Source organism: Juglans microcarpa x Juglans regia, chromosome 3D (genome assembly GCF_004785595.1).
Source record: "Juglans microcarpa x Juglans regia isolate MS1-56 chromosome 3D, Jm3101_v1.0, whole genome shotgun sequence".
Taxonomy (NCBI): domain Eukaryota; kingdom Viridiplantae; phylum Streptophyta; class Magnoliopsida; order Fagales; family Juglandaceae; genus Juglans; species Juglans microcarpa x Juglans regia.
The window spans coordinates 38,387,961-38,407,726 of NC_054598.1; the positions used below are offsets into that span (position 1 = coordinate 38,387,961).

Below are 19,766 nucleotides of genomic sequence, written 5' to 3' on the forward strand. Positions count from 1 at the left end.
CTCATATATAATTTATCAAAAACAAAACATGAAAGACCAAATTGAATTAAGTAAAAGTAATGTTATATACCGTTATGAGTGTCTAAATGTAATGTAATTATTTTATATAAGAGTAAGATCTGTTATTAAAAACTTAATGTTTTTTATATAAATTTTGTAATTATTTATTATTTTTTTAAAAATTGCGAAGTGTTTGTTTACTTTACAATTATAAATATAATTTGTGATAGTCTTTTATATATTATTGGCTTTTATTTTGATTTAATTATTATTATTGTTGGTATTGTTTTTTTTCTTTGAGTTTGGGCTTTTTATAGTGGTTTTATAATTATCTATTTGAATTGGGTTTTGTGGGTATGATTTTATGCCCAGCCCGTATGAGTGAAATGGGAGCCCAGCCTTATAGTGGTTTTATACAATGATCTATTTGAATTGGGCTTTGTGGGTATGATTTTAAGCCGAGCCCGTATGAGAGAAAGGGGAGCCCAGCCCTTCTGAAACGCCGTCGTTTTTGCGCAGATCAAATGAAACCCTACGGTTTCATATTTCTCTCTTCCGTTCTGTAATGCGCCGCACAAACCCGAGCCCTCCCATTTCTTCTTCTTCTTCTTCTTTCTTCTTCTTCTTCGTCGTGTTGCCGAAACCCTTGGGAAACGGCGCCGCACGAATCCTCCCCTCCCTTCTGCCATTTCTTCTTTCTTCTTCTTCTTCTTCTCCTTCCGCTCTCTCCCATCTTTTCTTCTTCTTCTCTCTTCTTTCTTCTCCTTCTTGTTGTTGTTGTTGTTGTTGAACCTTGCGCCGCTATTCACCCACCCTCGCGTGGACCATTGGCCTCACCTCACCCTTTGTCTTTGATTCATGGTAATTTTTTTTTTTTTTTGTGTTTTTAAAATACTTCAAAATCTAAATCTGGTTGATGAAAAAACCCTAATTGTTTTATTAGGGTTGCGCCGCCATATCCATCTCCCGGAACTCACCCACCCTCACGCGGACCGTCGGCCTCACCTCACCCTTTGTCTTCAATTCCCATGGTAAGTTTTTTTTTTTTTTTTTTTTGTGTTTTTAAAATACTTCAAAATCTATGTTCTGGTTGATGATATTATGTAATTGTTTTATTGGGATTTTTAATTTAAGATTTTTGTTATTGTGTCAGCATCTATTAGGGTTTTGTAATTATTTATATGTTGTTAACTGGTGAAATCTGTATATATAGCCATTAATAGAAGAATATCCATGAACATACAAATACAGCAAAAGCAGCACGAATTTGTGTAATACCCTAACATTTAAAAATTGCACTTTGTAATTTTTTTCAAAACTTGGCAACAATTTGGTAGTTGTACAAATATAATAAAGTTCAGTAAACAATCTAGGTTGCTAAGTGAAGTGTATAAGAATTCATGATGCTGAGGAGAGACAACTACAAATTCAAAAATATATAATCAGCAACTACCAAAAAATAAAATGAAAAAAAAAACTAATATATTTAAATAAATTGTTTATAAACTGCATGACAAATGAATTAAGTACAAAAAGAAAAGGCCTTATGAGAAGTCGCAAACTCACCTTTGCAGTACTGACAGCTCACAATCTCCCTGCCAATATTAAAAACAAAAAATTCATAAGTAATAAATATTTTTTAAAATTAAAAAAAGACGTATCCCAAATATATAGAAAGAAATAAATAATACCATACACTTACTAAGATAAGAGCTACAAATGTGCAGTTGATCCTCACCCAAGAACACCTCACAGAACTGGAAAATCAGCTGAAAACAAATCATCACCAGTAAAAACCAGCAGTAAACATAAAAAAACAGTAAAAGGAAAAAATGGAAGAGAAGAGAAGACCAAAATCTGCTTGATCCTTATTCACCTATATGACAATTTGCTTGATCCTTAGTAAAGATCAGAATTTGTGTAGTTGGAAGTGAAGTTGTATGTTTTGCAAAGATCAGAATTTGGTTAGTTGGAAGTGAGGCTGCATATATGTGGTTGGGTTTGGTTAAGTTTGGCCTCTCAAAAGACATTATGTTTATATATAAACTGCAATGTCTCGCCTCCTCCCATACGACCACTCCAAGACCAAGTAAAAACTGCAAAACCAACCAAGCCAGACACAAGGAAAAAAAACTCTCAAACCATAAATGGAAAAAACTATCAAATATGCATGGATATGTTCTTTTGTTTTCAGCAAGAGTACAGTTTTTGTGTACATGTTTATTTTATCTTTCTCCTCAACTATTCTTTCTGACATGAATTTTTTTTTTTTTTGAAGAAAGTATGGCTGCCTGATAACAACACAAAATCACAACGTACAATTTTTTTCCTGTTGGCAGTGTTATTTTTGGCAGCTTTTGTTTGGCAGCTTCTTTCTTGTATGCGTACTTTTTCTTATCTTTTAATCCAGAGTATTAAGTTATTTTGTTTTCTTTGGCAGCTTCTTTGGCAGCTTTTGTTTTCTTATCCACTGAGTATTAGGTTATTTTAAGTTTATTATTTTTCACCTTTATGTTTTTACAGTAATGTCAGTCCACCACTTTCATGTTTTTCATATCCTTTAGTCAATTTTGCAGTTCTCCTTTAGGTTTTGACAGTTATACCAGTTGACTATTTTCATGTTTTTTTCGTTGTATGTTTTTTATTTGGGTTTATTGTTTTTATCCTTTATAATTTGGCAGATATGTCAGCACAACATTTTTATGTTTTTCTGTCTACTTTTTCTGATCTGCAGGTTGAACCTGCTTTCTCAGTAAACAGGCACAGCAAATTGGATGACAGAAAAGCAGCAAATTTGACAAGTCCCTTTCAAATACATAAACTGCAGTGCAGTTGGGTTCCATGCATTTTTATCAAAGGTAAAGCATGATCATGAGGACACGACCTCAATCATACTATATGTACATACTCATGATCATGATCATGCAAAGAAACTACTCATATACTCATATTAGCTAGAAAAAAGATTCCATATCAGTAGTGTATTTGAGGTGCCAATAAACTGACTTCAAATAAATTATTTTTTAGGAAGCATTGTTTATGATGGTTATTTGATTTAGTTAAGCTTAGTTAAGCTTAGTTTTGCAATTTCTCACATTATCCATTGAGTATTAGATTATTTTGAGTTTATTATTTTTTTGCTTTCAGTTATGCAGTGTAGCACTTTCATGTATTTTCGTTGCATGCTTTTTAATTGGGTTGAACAACTTTTTTTATGTTTTCCTGTTGGTTATTTGATTTAGATAAGCTTAGTAGTTTAAAATATGTTGATTATCTTGAAACTACTGTGACATATGAAAGTGGTGAAAGTGATTTACAAACTACTCATATACTCATGTTAGCTAGGAAAAAATTCCATATTATGCACAGACCAAACAAATTCTGTTTTTCTTTATTGGCGTGCCACACTGCCAACAAACAGACTTCAAAGATGTGAAAGCTCAGTTTGGCAGTTTTCCACATTATCCATTGAGTATTAGATTATTTTGAGTTTATTATTTTCCTGCTTTCAGTTATGCAGTGCAGCATTTTCATGTATTTTCATTGCATGCTTTTTATGCAGGTGTTGCTCTGCAAGTTCAATCAGTGGAATCAGCTGAGATGATTTAACAGAGCACCAACGATGATTTAACAGAGCACTAACGGAAAACAAGAATTTCCGTTAGGCTCTGTTAAATAGCCACTTATATATATAGAAGATATATATTGTTTTTTCATTTACAAAAAGTATATAATATTCCAAAAATTAATACGTTTATCTACAAATAATTTGAAAAAAAATTCTTATATATGCTCTAATTTTTGAAGACTTATAACGAAAGATCATGTGTTACTATATAAAATATTTTCCATTTTTTTGTAAAGATTCTAAGAACTAATTTAGGCAGCTTGCATGTTTCCATAGCAATTTATAAATGTAAGATTCACTTGCATGCTAGACCTCGACCTAGCAATAATGGGGATTGGAATTATCTAAATCACAATAAAAAAAGAGTCATAACGTGAATGGTCTGTACATTTAGTAAATAATTAGATTAATTTTAAATTTGTTGGAGCCAATCTCTAATAGCCAGTTTATGATCTAGTGGTTTTGATATCATGGCCTAGTTTCCTTTATATTATATTTATTAGCAATTAAGCACATGATTAGTTAAACATTCGCCAGGTTTATTCCAAAATCCATAAATATCGCACTCATGATAGCTAACGAAATAGCGACATTTGGTAGGAATAGTCTTAAAGCAAATCGATCGACTTACGTACCGCCTGACAAGTTACCAACGTGCGTTGCTCCTCCAGTCAAGCCATCCATCACTCCTCAAGTCAAGCTCCCTTGATTCTCAGTCTCTACTATATGGAAACATTCCTTACGTATTCTGTAATTAATGTGTAAATATCTAGATGATCTCCAGAATTTATTTCCTCTGTTAATTTCCTTTTTTACTGTCGTCATTTACGTGTATAAAGCCATGTATCATTTTGAATCAAATAAGACAAGTTTAATACTTTCTCTTTATGGTATCAGAGCCCTAGGCTCTGTCTTCATTCCCTGTTAGTTCTTCAGCCATGACTGAATCAAGTGAAGTCACGGTTATGTCCAATAGTGGAAATTCTTCCTTTGTGGGGAACCCAAACTCTTCCTCCCCACATGTTGTCTCGATCAACACAGCCACACTTATTCCTCATAAACTTTCGAAAGGAGGAAACTATTCTATGTGGAACTCACAGATGACAAATCTTCTTCTCGGGTATGATCTCATGGGATTTGTAGATGGCACTTATCCATGCCTACCAGCTGATAATCCAGAGTACAAAACTTGGATTCGGCAAGATTGACTACTGCTCCTTGCCATTCAAACAGCTGTCACTGGACCAGCAGGTCCGATTGTATCTCGGTGCAAAAATGCTGAGGAGGCCTGGCGTAAACTCAAAGCTACCTATGCCAATAAATCTAATACTCGGATGGTTGGTCTCATTGACTCCCTCACCAAGGTTAGTCAAGAAGGAAAGAGTATTTCTGAATTCATGCAAACTGTTAAAACCATTATTGATGATCTTGCTATGATTGGGCACGACTTGAGTGATGGAGAAATAGTAGTACACACACTCAATGGTCTCACCAATGACTACAAAGAACTCAAAGCTGCTCTACGTGCGAGAGAATCACCCATCTCCTTTGAAGAATTAGTTGAAAAGCTTATAGGCTATGAAACAAGTCTCAAGCAATTAGACCCAATAAAAGAAGAATCTGTTATCACTAATACTCACAGAAGCAACACAACAAGAAAAGCAGAAGCGGCAATTTTAATACCTCTAAAAAACAATCAAGATATGGAGGGAACAAAAATGGCTATCCAGGGAACAACAACAGTCAATTCCAACAAAACTCATATGGAAACCGTGGGAACCCAAATTCCTCCAACAGTTCGTATAATCAAGGATACTCGCCCAACCATTCTAATCAGAACTGGCGGCCCAACTTCAATGGGAATCAATCTCGAGTCGTATGTCAATTGTGCGACAAACCCGGCCATGTTGCCAAAGTTTGCAGGTCTCGTCCTTTACCCTCCATTTGGCCACAGGCCAACTTCATAGCTCATGAGACTTCAGGTAATCAGTCGGGTTGGATAGTTGACTCAGGGGCATCTCATCACATTACTTCAGACTTGCAAAATCTCTCCATTCATTCTGAGTATGGTGGCAATGAAGATATTATGGTTGGCGATGGTAATAACGTACCTATTACTCATACAGGATTTACCACTTTTAATTCCTGTGATTCCACTTTTAAACTCAACAATGTTTTGTGTGCACCCAAAATCAAGAAAAATCTTCTCTCTGTCTCTCAATTTTGTACTCACAATAATACTTCTATTGAATTTTTTCCTGGTTTCTTTCTTGTGAAGGATCTAACCACGGGGGCATCCTTGGTGCGAGGCCAGAGTAGAGGAAACGTATATGAGTGGCCGACTTCAGTGAGCAGATCATTCTCTTCACCACACCCTTCGGCTCTCACAGCTACCTGTTCCAGTTCTTCCCCTCCCACCATCAGTCTCTGGCACAGTTGCCTTGGTCATCCGTCCTCTAAAATCCTTCATCAAATCATTGCATCTCATCAATTACCTTCGTTCAAGTCCAGTTCATTTTCTAATTCTTGTAATGCATGTTTATGTAATAAAAGTCATAAACTTCCATTTGGCTCTTCTTCCTTAACTTGTTCAAGACCTTTGGAAACTTTGTTTATGGATGTTTGGGGACCTGCTCCTCTCCTCTCTTTTGATAATTTTCGCTATTATGTTATATTTGTGGATTATTTTACCAAATATACTTGGCTTTACCCCATAAAAAAATAAATCCGATGTTACTTCCGTTTTTAAACGGTTTAAATCTCTTGTTGAAAATTACTTTTCTACAACAATTAAAACTGTTTACACAGATGGAAGTGGTGAAGCCACTAGTCTTGGTCATTTTCTCTCTCAAGTTGGAATCCAACATCTCAAATCTCCTCCCCATACCCCTGAACATGTGGGCACTGCTGAGCGTAAACATTGTCATGTGGTTGAAACTGCACTTGCTTTGCTTCATCATGCGTTTACTCCCCTCAAATATTGGTCTTTAGCCTTTCAAGCTGCTGTTTACCTCATCAACCGTATGCCCTCTACGGTAACCTCCTACAAATCTCCTTTCTCTCATCTTTTTAAGCAGCCACCTAATTATTTATCTCTAAAAAATTTTGGTTGTCTGTGTTACCCATGGTTACGACCTTACTCCACTCACAAACTCCAACCACGATCCCGTCCTTGTGTCTTTGTTGATTACTCAACTCCACACCATGCTTATATGTGCCTTGATCCTTCCACAAATAAAATCTTCATATCTAGACATGTAGTTTTTGTGGAAACTACATTTCCCTTCCAGAGTAACACATCTCGTACTGAGTCGCCCCCAATCTTGCCTTCCCCTGCTACTTGGTTATCCAATTCACCTCATGATACTACCCAAGTATTCATTCCAGTATCTTCTCCTAACATCTCCAAGTTACCTGTTATCTCCACTACTCAATCCTCCTCTAACTCATGTGGTGAGTCACATATTTGCAGGACTGACTCTTTGAACCAGGACACCTCATGCACGGGTTCCCTCTCCACGCCTTCAACTCGGGATGCATCCAATTCCTCACAGGTACGTCCCTCACCTTCTATAGCCTGCCCCCTCCCTTCTGCTCCAGCCGAACCCCATCCTTATAATACCGGGCTACGTAATCATATTACCAAGCCAAAACAAATTTTTGATCTTCACATCACCACCACCACTCCCACCTCTGAGCCCTCCACATTTAAACAGGCCCAGCAACATTCCTCCTGGCGTCAAGCCATGAGCGATGAATACAATGCATTACTCTCCAATCACACCTGGTCCCTTGTTCCCCGAACTTCCACACAAAATGTTATTGGATGTAAGTGGGTCTATAGAATTAAGAGGAATACTGATGGGTCCATAGCTCGTTATAAAGCTCGCTTAGTGGCAAAGGGCTTTCATCAGCGACCTGGGATAGACTTTTTTGCAACTTACAACCCTGTTGTTAATCCTGCAACAGTTCGGATATTACTTACTCTTGCTGTCACTAACCGTTGGTCACTTCGCCAACTCGACGTGAATAATGCGTTCTTGCAGGGCTCTTTATCTGATGAAGTTTTCATTGAACAGCCACCTGGCTTCACTCACTCTGACCTTCCTGATCACGTTTGTCACCTCTGTAAGGCCATATATGGGCTTCGACAAGCCCCTCGTGCATGGTACCATGAATTTCGCAATTTTCTTGTCTCGGAAGGCTTCACCAACTCTCAGTCTGATATCTCTCTGTTTATGCTCCACTCTTCCAATTCGGTTATTTATCTCTTAGTTTACGTTGATGATATCATCATCACTGGGTCCTCTGCTGCTCATGTGAATACTTTTATCACCATTCTCGCCAAACGATTCTCTCTCAAGGACCTTGGTAATCTCTCATATTTTCTTGGAGTTGAAGCTCAATTTACCTCTACCGGCTTATTTCTGTCTCAAAGGAAATATGTCAATGATCTCCTGCATCGAGTCAACATGGCAGATGCCAAGGCTGTTTCTACCCCTCTTGCTGCTACTGAAACTCTCAAACTGTCTGATGGCTTTCCACCCACTGATGCTACTTTGAATCGTCAAACACTTGGGTCGTTACAATACCTCTCTCTGACACGTCCTGATGTTTCCTTCGCTATCAACAAGCTCTCTCAATTCATGCACTCTCCGTCAACTCTTCATTGGTCTGCAGTTAAACGGCTTCTTCGCTATCTGGTTGGAACTCTTGACTATGGCATCATGCTTCGAACAAACTCTCCTCAGACTCTACATGCGTTTGCGGATACCGACTAGGCAGGTGATCCTAATGATCGAACTTCTACCTCTGGCTATGTTCTTTTTCTTGGCACAAATCCTATCTCCTGGAGTTCTAAAAAGCAAAAGAGCGTTGCTCGATCTTCCACTGAGGCCGAATACCGGGCCATCGCCTCTACCGCTGCTGAAGTGAACTGGGTAATGAACCTTCTTCAAGAACTACGTGTACCAGTATCCACTGCTCCTGTCATCTACTGTGACAATGTAAGTGCTACGTATGTTTGTGCCAACCCAGTATTCCATTCCCGTATGAAACACATTGCCATCGACTTCCACTTTGTTCGTGATCAAGTTGCTACAGGTCGTCTACGTGTTTCCCACGTTCATACTTCTGATCAGCTTGCTGACTCACTCACCAAGCCACTGCCTCGTCTACACTTCCAAACTCATCGAACCAAGATTGGTGTCCTCAAACGGCCAGTCAATCTTGCGGGGGCATGACAAGTTACCAACGTGCGTTGCTCCTCCAGTCAAGCCATCCATCACTCCTCAAGTCAAGCTCCCTTGATTCTCGGTCTCTACTATATGGAAACATTCCTTACGTACTCTGTAATTAATGTGTAAATATCTAGATGATTTCCAAAATTTATTTCCTCTGTTAATTTTTTTTTTTCTACTATCGTTATTTACGTATATAAAGTCATGTATCATTTTGAATCAAATAAGACAAGTTTAATACTTTCCCATTACCGCCCAGGGAAGTTGCAAGTGAATATCACTGAAACTTCAAGGAAAATCTTGCAATTGTAAGCTGGACCACATAATTATTAACTTACCAAACACAATAGATATATGGCTGCCACGTGATTTGACAGATCTGAACCCTCCAACTTGCACAACAATGTGAAGGGGTTAACATGATTTGACTCGAAAGGAAAGTTATTCTCATTCTCATCATACTCTATTGGGATTTATAAGGGTTAGAATTTATACGGGTGTGTAAAAATATTAAATTCGTACGTACGTGGTTCGAATTTAAGAGTGGAGTAAAATTTATTCACGACTTGAGCACTTTACTATCGAGTTACATTTTATATTTAGAAATAATTTATTTATTTCTTGTTGTACGTTTGGAGTCCCTAAAAGAAAAGTACCACTGGGTAACACTCTCCTTGTTGTACAGCATTCGTAACCTTATGTGGCAGTGCAATGCAAGACACTTGATTTTAAAGAGTTGAAATCAGAGGCAAGGTGGCGAAGGCTTTGTTAGCATAAGGATATTTTTTCGCCATTTGCATTACAATAATTTTGTGCGTTTTCATATTTTTTTATAAAAAGAAAGTGAAAGATATAGATAAGGTTTACAATTAGTCCACAACTTTTGATTAATTCTTTTAACCAATTCGTTCTATGTTTTGATTAATTCCTTGAAGGATGCGAGTATTTCAAAAGAAAGAAAAATTAATTGGAAACGAGCTTTACTCTTGAAGATTTATTAGTTCACAATTGAACAAAGTGAAAACTAGCCTGAAATTGTGAACTATGCTTATTCAAGTACATGGCATGCATTATGAGAAGTTTTACAGGAGGGACCTAGAAGACAGAAAGTTGTAGACGTTCGTTCCCTCAAGTCAGATTTGAGTCATAACTTAAACTTCATCTTCACCTGATAATTTAATTAATGAATCACTGAGGCAATGTGTCTACCATAAGAGTACTAGTCAATATCGATTAGCTCCTTCGGAACTACCAAATTTTATTCGAAACAAATATGATCATATCAAGTTCATTTATAAGAAGCAACCTTGAATTCCTTTATGATCATTCCAACATCAAAAGTAATAATGTTCAACTACAACATAATTTCAATATCTTCAAAACAAACTCCTAACACTTAATCTAATTCTTGGATAACGTCCAATTCTTGGCCTAAATGAGTCATAGGTTTCCGCGCATGGATTCTTGTAGGGCCTGGGGAGGCAAAAGGATTAGGAGGCATAGTTAATTTATCACCTTCTCCTTCCAACATTTGAACCACAAGTTTCATAGAAGGACGATCCATTGGGTGCCACTGGATGCACCGAAGTCCTACGATTGCAAGTTTTTTTGCAATTTTCATATCTCCATCATCCTCGATAAAAACTCGCAACTCTACTTTTTGTTCCAAGAGATTGTAGATCCATTCTGGAAAGTAAACTTGGCTAGCATTTTCCGACGTAATGTCAGTACTTCTCCTCCCTCCAACAATTTCAAGTAACAACATTCCAAAACTATAAACATCTGCTTTATAAGACACAGTCCCAAAGTTTCTAGAGAACACTTCAGGTGCGATGTAACCCATGGTCCCCCTGCCTGTGCTCATAGATACTGCACTTTGATCCTTGGAACACAACTTTGCAAGACCAAAATCAGAAATTTTTGGAATAAAGTTTTGGTCTAGCAAAACATTATGAGGTTTGATATCAAAATGGAGGATTCTTTGATCACATCCTTGGTGAAGATATTCGATTCCTTTTGCCACACCGAGAGAAATATCATGCAGTCTCTCCCAACCAAGAAAATGACTCTTAGAATTCTCTGAAAATATGAACTTTTCTAATGAATAATTTGAAAAGAACTCATAAACTAGTGCTCGTCTAAATCCATCAGCACAAAATCCAACCAAGCGAACCACATTGACATGATGGATTTTACCCATTATTCCAACTTCATTTATGAATTCTTCTCCATTTCCCTTGGAACTGTTCAAGATCTTCACGGCAACGTGGATTTCATTAGAAAGTTTTCCTCTGAACACTGTTCCGTAGGCTCCTTCGCCCAATTTCTCGGTAAACTGATTTGTAATCCTTTTAAGATCAGCGTACAAGTATCTCGTGGGCTTGTAGCTTCTGTAATCGTCCAAGAAATTTTCAATCTTCTTCCGATATTCTTTTTCAGCTTTGTCATGACTGTAGACGCGATAAAGTGCGAAGGCCAGCAGTAGTAAAAGAGTCGGACCTAAAATGGCACCTGCATATATATATATATATATATATATATATATATATATATATATATATCAAACATTCACCAAGTCAAGAGCTCACGTCTTCCCCGATTAATTAGTACGTGCGTCTGAAACTTCCTAATATAAAAAGCCAAGGGATAACTAACTTACCAGTGGTCACTAATTTTGTTGATGAACCTGCAAAATATTAATTTGACATATATAATCATCAGATTCTCGTTCTATTCTGATGAAGCAAACATGAGATTAGCATAAGATCATCTATTATAAGCTAAGCCAGCAAAATTGTTAAGAAATTGAGTAAAGAGTTGGTAATTGTATAGAAGATGATACCTTTGTTGTGTTTGGGGAAGCACTGAATTTCTGACTCGGTACTACTGCTGTTAATATTCATTGATCTACAATTCATGCCTTTCAGTTCACATTTTCTGCAAGCTGGTCTGGACCAGTTCAAATAAAGGATATCATCAGGATAAAATACAATAATATATGGAATTGATCTAACAGTATACATCTTTCTACAAGGTAGTGTGGGCAACTCGTTGATGTCGTCATCAGTACGCAAGGCATAAACTTGGTGGCTATAGCTAGGGTCATTAAGACAAGAAATCGCACTCCAATCACTGTGTTCTTCTCCTTTACTACTATGGGAACAATTGAAAAAGGCAAAGTCATTAAGTCGCCGATAGACTCCTGCGAATTGGAAAGGTGAGGAAGATAAATTGAGTTGCCGGATGCCTTTTGGAAAGCAACGATCAGGATGATAAACTTGAATTTCTTGAGATTTGTAGTCAATCTTTTTGACAAAAAGCTTGACTGAATTTGGCAGCTCGAGCACTGTCTTGAGGGTATCGGAGCAGGACAAATGAAACCCAGGAAAGCCACAGTGGTCCGGGTGGCCGTCATTGAGACGGAAAGGAAATCGGATGGCTGGGCCGTGGGCGCCACACTGCCTTGAATCGGCACACTCGTCATGTTGGCCTTGCACGTGGTGTAAGATGAAAAGCACAAACAAGAAGAAATATGACTTTGCCATTCTTATTACGATCGAGCAAATGCTTAATTGTATGAACTGGTTTTCCGGCCTCTCTCGAAAGGAAAACAATCAAACTATTTATTGACGAAATAATCCTATAAAATAGAAAGAAATGTAATAAGACGATTAATTAGCAACATGTGACGCAGGTGCTTGCGCCCAACTAACTTTGCAGGCAAGCCAAAACTAATAATAGGTAGCATCATGTGACACAGGTGTAGAGTACTACCTAATAGTCATACCAGGTAATCTTTCGTAAAAAAGGAATTCTACAAGAAAAGAATATACATATATATATATATATATATATATATATATATATATATAAAGATACGCACGAAATTTGTATACTTAGATATTTTTTCTTCGCAGCCGTGGAAGCTATACGCATCTCTCTCTCTCTCTCTCTCTCTCTCTCTCTCTCTCTCCCAGAATGAAGACAGGTGTATTGTCCCTTCCTGCAAAACTCATGGCTCTTATCGTTCTAGTTGTGCTACTTCTTCATCAAACTTGCAGTGCTAAGGATTCAAATCGGGACTGTGTTCCTTCTTCCTGCGGCAATATCACCAACATAAGCTCCCCATTTCGATTGGAAGACGATCCTCCACACTGCGGCAACCCAAGCTTTACCCTGTCATGCGATCAGCACAACCAAACCGTGTTATACTTGATGTCCGTAGAACACTACGTACAGGAAATCAATTACACTTCCAAAACAATCAGAGTTGTAAACTCCGGTATTCAAAAGGATAATTACTCCTTCATCCCTCGTTATTCCGGTTTTTTGGCCAATACTCCATATTATCGGCCGTATTTCAGAGAAACCATGGCTTTGTTGAACTGTGAAAAGCGAGTGAATTCCCCAGGATATCTGAACAAATCTACTTGCTTTGACAATAGAACCTATGCTTCCAACTCATCTTCATCCCAGCCTGAGGCCGGGTTTAGATATGTGATATATAACCAGATGAAAGCAGGGGATGTGGAGGACTTGTGCCAAGTAGAGCATATATTCCAGACATCGTGGCCATCAGTCCGCAATCTGCTACCAGAAGACCCAAGTAGTATTTCCTGCACAGACTTGCGCAACCTATTGCTATACGGTTTTGAGCTTTATTGGATGAATCCCGATTGTGGAAATTGCGGCATCTTCGAGTTTCGCGAATACCGTTATTGCTGTAAAAGACATACGGGTGAGTTAAAACTGCGGGATCCGATTTCTTACTGAGTAAACGATGAATGCTATTTTACTTTTATCCCACGAATTAGTTAAGGACATAATTTGATTTGTTAGGTTTAAATTTCAAATTTTATCTTTTAAATTAAATTAAACTAAGTGGATGATGTGCGGTGTAAATACCTTTCAAATGAATTATTCAATTTCTTTGTTTGTCAAACCGCTAACATTATTTGTCTTTTGTTTGTCAAACCAGGAATCCTTGGAATACCATTTTGGGTTTACACAGGTGAGGTTAATTTTATCTAAAAATTGATCAAGAATATAATATATATATATATGATCGAAATTAGCACAATGAAAAATTTGAATTGGATAAATCCAACGACTAACGTGTGTTCTTTTCTTTGTCAAACCAGTACTCCGTGGCCAAATTCAAATTATGTATGGTGGTAAGGCTCATTTCTATCTCCAAGTGTTGGAATCACCACGTGCTTGGACATTTGTTGATCTCAAAATTTTGGCTTTGATTCGATCCTATACACTGAACTGGGAAATGCATGAAAGGAAAAATGAATTAATTTATACTTCTAGAGAAATTAGATTGAACAAAAAGTTTGTATATACTAATTTGAAATTATTTTTAAGTCACCTTTTCGTTAATTATTTTTCTTGGAAGCTAATTTATCATGTATATACTTTTTTAACTATTGTAGTTATTGAAGATAAAGTAACGCAGACGGCCCTCGGTAAGATCATCTAACTCTGTTTTTGTTTTCTCTATTAAATTCTAATTTTCATGGGTGATCAGATACTCCTTTTTTCTTTTTCTTTTTTTTTTTTTTTTTTTTTTTGGGGGGGGGGGGGTGGTGGTATCATTTGCCTGAGTTTAATGAGGAAGGCAGTTAGTTCTGACTTTGCAAATGCTTATGTAAAAACTGGTAAGATCATCTAACTCTATTTTATTTTCTCTATTAAATTCTAATTTTCATGGGTGATCAGATATTCCTTTTTTCTTGGGTGTGGTGGGGGGAGTGATATCATTCCCCTGAGTGTTTAATTGGCACAAGGGGCTCCTTAATTTGATTTGCATTGTAAAAACTTCACTCAACAGAGACAGAGTTGAAAGAGAAATTTTTCTGGATTTCGATTTTCTGGATTTCGATTTGGTCCCACATATATAATAATCAAAGCCCAGAAATTCAATACATTGAAGTGGCCGAAGGGTTAGGCGTATTCCCCACTCTATTAAATTTACAGAAAAAAACATTTCTAAAATCACAAAAATCAACTGAATTCTTTACCTGATCATTCATTGCTCTTTGAAGTCTCAACATTTGGCCAATTAGAAGAAATTTTTAAGGACAGTTACTTGAAAATTTTAAGAAAGCACTTTGATTAGGAAGGCAATTAGTTCTATGTATGTATTAAATATAGTTTCGACTTGATAAATTGCTGGGTTTTAATTCTGACTTTGCAAATGCTGATGTTATTCTTTTTCTTTGTCAAAGCAGGAAGGCATATCGATGATTTTATCCACAAGAATTTATATTATCGGTATGATCATACAGGTGAGGTTTGTATGATCTAAATTAAATAATCAAATTCATTTCTCAACTAAAGTTTTTGGGACAATTGATAATTTAGTAGAGTAACATGGTAAAGTTCGAAAGAAAACTGGATCAATACTTCAGCCCATATGAATTAAATATTTGATCACATGCTAGATCTACTTAATTATTAAAGAAAATAAGAGAGAATGTGATTAATTTACACGTGAGGAAACATTTTTACCTATTGTCATTAGCTTAAGCTTTTGAAATATAATTGGAGACTAATTAATCGAGTCACAGTAATTATGATTAATTATACTGTTGTTTTTAATTCTTCTCAAGCACAGCCCGAGGGGAGACTTGTTTATGCGATTTGATTAATTATATATTCAAGTCAGTTTCTTGATTAATTAATTAAGTTATTCTTTCTTGTAGAACGTCCAGTCGCAGTAATCGTGATCGGTATCATGATAGACTTCGGTAAGAAGCTATATTTCTTGTTCGGTCTTCTTTGTCTTTTATTTTCATTTTTAAGAAGATCATTCTATGGATAGATCTTTGAAGAGTGACAATAAAATGGATAATATTAATGAAATTTACACCAAAAAAATAACAATTGCCTGCTTATAAATTACAACAATTTGACACTAATGCAACATGATTAACATATTTGCTTTGCAAACATTGGGAGGATTCACCTACATATATACAAATGTAGTGCACTTTATTGGTTTTTACGTTGAATTGTCAAAGCATCATGTTCAAAAGATTTCTCACCAAATACATTTTTTTCGGAAGTATACTTCTAAATTACGAGAAAATGCATAATAGTGCTGCTAGAGGAGTACTATCCCGTAGTATTTTATTATATCTATGAGGATGTGAAAAGCAGATTTTGCATTTGATGAAATTTACACGGAAATTACTTTGTGCTTAATTAATAGAAGTGAAACAACACATACGTTTCCAGCTAATTATGATCTATTTTGGTGATGCTTTTTCATAGGACTATACCATGGAGCAAAAATTATAATGGGGACCCCATTTGTGCTTGCATTCTTGATATATAAATGGCGCAGGAGACATTTATCAGCGTTTGATATTATTGAAGAATTTTTACAAAAGAACAATAATCTCATGCCAATAAGGTATTCGTACTCAGAAGTTAGGAAAATGACAAAAAATTTCAAGGATAAAATAGGTGAAGGTGGCTATGGCACTGTTTTTAAGGGAACACTTCGAAGTGGTCGACTTGTAGCTATAAAGATGTTAGGTAAGTCCAAAGCTAGCGGGCAAGAGTTTATCAGTGAAGTTGCAACAATTGGAAGGATTCATCACATTAATGTAGTGCAACTAATTGGCTTTTGTGTTGAGGGATCAAAACATGCTCTTATATATGAGTTCATGCCCAATGGATCTCTCAATAAATACATTTTTTCACAAGAAGGAAGTATTCTTCTAAGCTGTGAGAAAATGCATGATATTGCTTTGGGAGTAGCTCATGGTATTGAGTATTTGCATCGAGGATGTCAAATGCAGATTTTGCATTTTGATATCAAGCCTCACAATATTCTGCTCGACAAAGACTTTACTCCTAAGGTTTCTGACTTCGGTCTAGCAAAATTGTATCATATAGATGACAATACTATTTCTTTAACTGCTGTAAGGGGAACGTTAGGATACATGGCCCCTGAGTTGTGCTACAAAAATATTGGAAGCATCTCATACAAAGCTGATGTTTATAGTTTTGGAATGTTATTGATGGACATGATGGGTAGGCGAAAGAACATGAATGCAATTGCAGACCAATCAAGTGAATACTTTCCCACTTGTGTCTATGAGGAAGTGCAAGATGAAAATGGCATAAAAATAGAAAATGCCACTGAAGATGAAAAGAAAATAGCCAAGCAGATGATTATAGTTGCGTTATGGTGTATACAGATGAAACCAAACGATCGTCCTTCAATGAATAAAGTTGTAGAAATGCTTGAAGGAGGTATTGAAAGTTTACAAATACCACCCAAGCCTTTTCTATCATCACCGGAGAGACAACCAGAAGATATTGAAGACAATTCAAATCAAACTTTCCTGTCAAGTCAATATACTCAATCGTCGATCCAAAGTAATTGATATGTTGATTGTTGGTTTTACATGGGGAACCTATTAGCCCTAACCAAGAAGAAAATCTTGTAATATTTGGCATGCTACATATGATTGCTTTCCTTATTCCCATCATCTTTTACTTGGAAATTTTATTTGCTCATACTTCAGTAACGAATTTGATTTCAGTTTGGCAAGGTACAGTGTGATTATTCAATTTTAATGTAATCATGATCTCCACTTACTTCTTGAATTTCACATATAAAACTCATTGTTAAGAGCTCCCGGAAGGTCACGAGGTCGTTGCATTGATAGTAAGGCCCTATGTTATTTGGTGTCCCTAAAAGAAAATCGTGAGGATAACACTCTAGAGCTCTCCATAACCTTATAAAAACAACAACCAAGAGTTTGAAACTACCAAAAAAGTAAAAAAGAAATGAAAAAATAGAGTTTTATTTTATACAATCTCATCTGCATAATTCTTGGGAAAACCAAGAAGAATAAGCCATTTTTTTGAAGGCTGCATGCCCTATTAATTCTCGAAATAGTCATCGGCCACTACGACTGATGAAAATTTGATGATGCGCAAATAATTTCATTCTTTTCGGTCCCGTTAATTATATTTTGTGTTCGAATTTTGTACCCTACACAACAACATTATTACCTCTAGTATATGTAACACATATATACATCTTTGTTGCGAAAAAATCTTTCTTATGGTTATCAATTTCTAGAAGATTAGAGAGCTCTTTGCACACATCGATCCTATAAAAGTTGAATAAACTAAAATCTTGTCATTTCCTTTTCCAAAACATTTATTGCAACCATTTCTTTTAAGATTTTATTTTGGGCAAGTTGGAGAGATGAGTTATCATGGTCGTACCTAGTAATTGAGGATGGCTCATCACTAGTCTAGACCCATGTCAGTATGTCTCAAGGACAGAGAGTAAGCCCATCCCCGAAAAAGTGGAAAAATCTCAAAGCCTAATGTTTCTCTCTCTCAAAGCCCACCTCCCAAAACTTGGGCCTCACTACTCTTTATTGAAGAAAATTGATGGACTTAGTCACTTAATACTTCCCTAACAAGATTATTAAAATTATCCGAATGTAGACACATTAGTACTTGTTATCTCTTTCAATTATTTAAATAGAATTGGTTGGTTTAAACCTAAATTTGATAGATGTCAAGCTTAATTTTTAAATAAATTCATAAAAAGAATAATAATTTGAAGGAGGAAACGTGTACATATACAATATAGCTTTCACTCAGCTTGGGATTCTAGAGTGATTTGTGCTTTATGAGAGGACTTTTATTATGTTACTTTTTTTCTCTCCTTGATAGATAAGATCATATGATGAAGATAACTCACAACTCAAACAACCTGCAAGTGATAAGGCTAAGATTGAAGGAAACAAGCAAGGTGATAAGCGTGCTTGGACGAGAGTAGTACTAGGATGGGTGACCTCCTGGGAAGTACTCGTATTGCAACCCTCGTTTTTAAAGGCTATTGGCTTTACTTTTATAGTTGGCAACTGCACGTAACTTTCCATATTGGCGATTTTTCACTCTGCTAGGGTTTCAATTTTCACACATTGCATGGCGGTCGTCGAGGCCTTGCCTTCACAGGCAGGCCACCCTCGGTCATCCACTGACATGGTTACGGCCGCTCCACAACCTTAACTGGAGGTTGATGTTCCTTCTCGACCCCCGAAGGTAATAGATAGCGAGGTCTGTTTTCTTTTCTCCAAAGAAGAGATAGATCGCCCTGTCAAACCATTTCATTTCTCCATGGTCCTGAAGTTCTTAAGGATGCGACCTTCCATTGATGCCATTAGATCTTTCATCCGTAGTCGCTGGGGTCTTGCTAGGCAGCCAATTGTCTCGACGATGAGAAAGCCACGTAATGTTTTCGTTAGAATGGCATTGGAAGATGATTTTAACAAAGCCCTTTCAAGGGAAGCCTGTGAGATTGACGGGGTGTAATACTGCGCGTTCAGATGGACTTCTTTTTTTAATGAAGAGGATGAACCTTCTAGAGTTCCTGTCTGGGTGGTTCTTCCTGGACTCCCACCAAACTTCTATCATTTATCGATGCTAAAGACGCTCACTGCACCGACAGAAAATTTTTTGAGAAGGGATAATGCAACGAGTTGTGCGACGCGAACAGATGGAGCGAGAGTCTGTTTGGAAATGGATGCATCTCTAGCCCCTTTACATTCTTTCTGGATTGGGGCGCCTGGACAGTCGACGAGTTGGAAACAAGAAATTATCTATGAAACTTTGCCTGCCTTTTGCTCTCGATGCAAGAAACAGGGACACAATGATAACACATACAGATTCAAAGGGGGCCTGACAAAAAATTGCAGAAAGTTGCGAAAATGTTGAAGCCTAAAGAAGGGACTAAACTGGACCAAGAATTGGTCAAGGTACCAGAGCTTGAATCTAAAGGAAAGGATAAAATGGGAGAGATTGAAAATACAACGAGGGATTTGCAAGAATAGTTGAGTGTTCGAGAAATGATA

At 36.8% G+C, this 19,766-nt stretch overlaps 3 protein-coding genes and 1 long non-coding RNA gene across 4 annotated transcripts in view; 3 read left to right on the forward strand and 1 right to left on the reverse strand.

Annotated features, from left to right (window-relative positions):
* Nucleotides 1–574: 574 nt before the first annotated feature.
* On the forward strand, nucleotides 575–2,973 carry LOC121254633. Its single transcript, XR_005938679.1, has 3 exons — nucleotides 575–861; nucleotides 944–1,031; nucleotides 2,735–2,973. It is a non-coding gene; the product is annotated as an uncharacterized LOC121254633 (long non-coding RNA).
* A 7,190-nt stretch (nucleotides 2,974–10,163) lies between these two features.
* LOC121254635 (rust resistance kinase Lr10-like) lies at nucleotides 10,164–12,486 on the reverse strand. The gene is made up of 3 exons (XM_041154756.1): nucleotides 11,711–12,486; nucleotides 11,528–11,554; nucleotides 10,164–11,379 (listed from the first exon to the last, which is right to left on the reverse strand). Exons 1-3 carry the CDS (start codon nucleotides 12,411–12,413, stop codon nucleotides 10,265–10,267), a joined length of 1,845 nt encoding a protein of 614 aa, XP_041010690.1. The 5' UTR covers nucleotides 12,414–12,486; the 3' UTR covers nucleotides 10,164–10,264.
* Nucleotides 12,487–12,789: 303 nt separating this feature from the next.
* LOC121255310 (LEAF RUST 10 DISEASE-RESISTANCE LOCUS RECEPTOR-LIKE PROTEIN KINASE-like 1.2) overlaps nucleotides 12,790–19,766 on the forward strand; it is a 42,464-nt gene continuing 35,487 nt past the window's right edge. Inside the window, exons 1-2 of the mRNA XM_041155572.1 lie at nucleotides 12,790–13,606; nucleotides 13,847–13,879. Of these exons, the coding sequence (XP_041011506.1) occupies nucleotides 12,847–13,606; nucleotides 13,847–13,879 (793 nt within the window). The 5' untranslated portion in view covers nucleotides 12,790–12,846. The remainder of the gene's footprint in view (nucleotides 13,607–13,846; nucleotides 13,880–19,766) is intronic.
* LOC121254643 (rust resistance kinase Lr10-like) lies at nucleotides 16,129–17,369 on the forward strand. The gene has a single exon (XM_041154765.1). It carries the CDS (start codon nucleotides 16,176–16,178, stop codon nucleotides 17,271–17,273), a length of 1,098 nt encoding a protein of 365 aa, XP_041010699.1. The 5' UTR covers nucleotides 16,129–16,175; the 3' UTR covers nucleotides 17,274–17,369.

What these genes read in the sequence shown, in the direction of transcription:
- LOC121254635 (XM_041154756.1), bottom strand. Translation starts at nt 12,413, where the DNA reads ATGGCAAAGTCATATTTCTTCTTGTTTGTGCTTTTCATCTTACACCAC. An exon ending in CTTCCCCAAACACAACAAAG is followed by an intron (nt 11,555 to 11,710) that starts GTATCATCTTCT and finishes AATATTTTGCAG; the next exon opens with GTTCATCAACAAAATTAGTG. An exon ending in AACAAAATTAGTGACCACTG is followed by an intron (nt 11,380 to 11,527) that starts GTAAGTTAGTTA and finishes ATATATATGCAG; the next exon opens with GTGCCATTTTAGGTCCGACT.
- LOC121254643 (XM_041154765.1), top strand. Translation starts at nt 16,176, where the DNA reads ATGGGGACCCCATTTGTGCTTGCATTCTTGATATATAAATGGCGCAGG.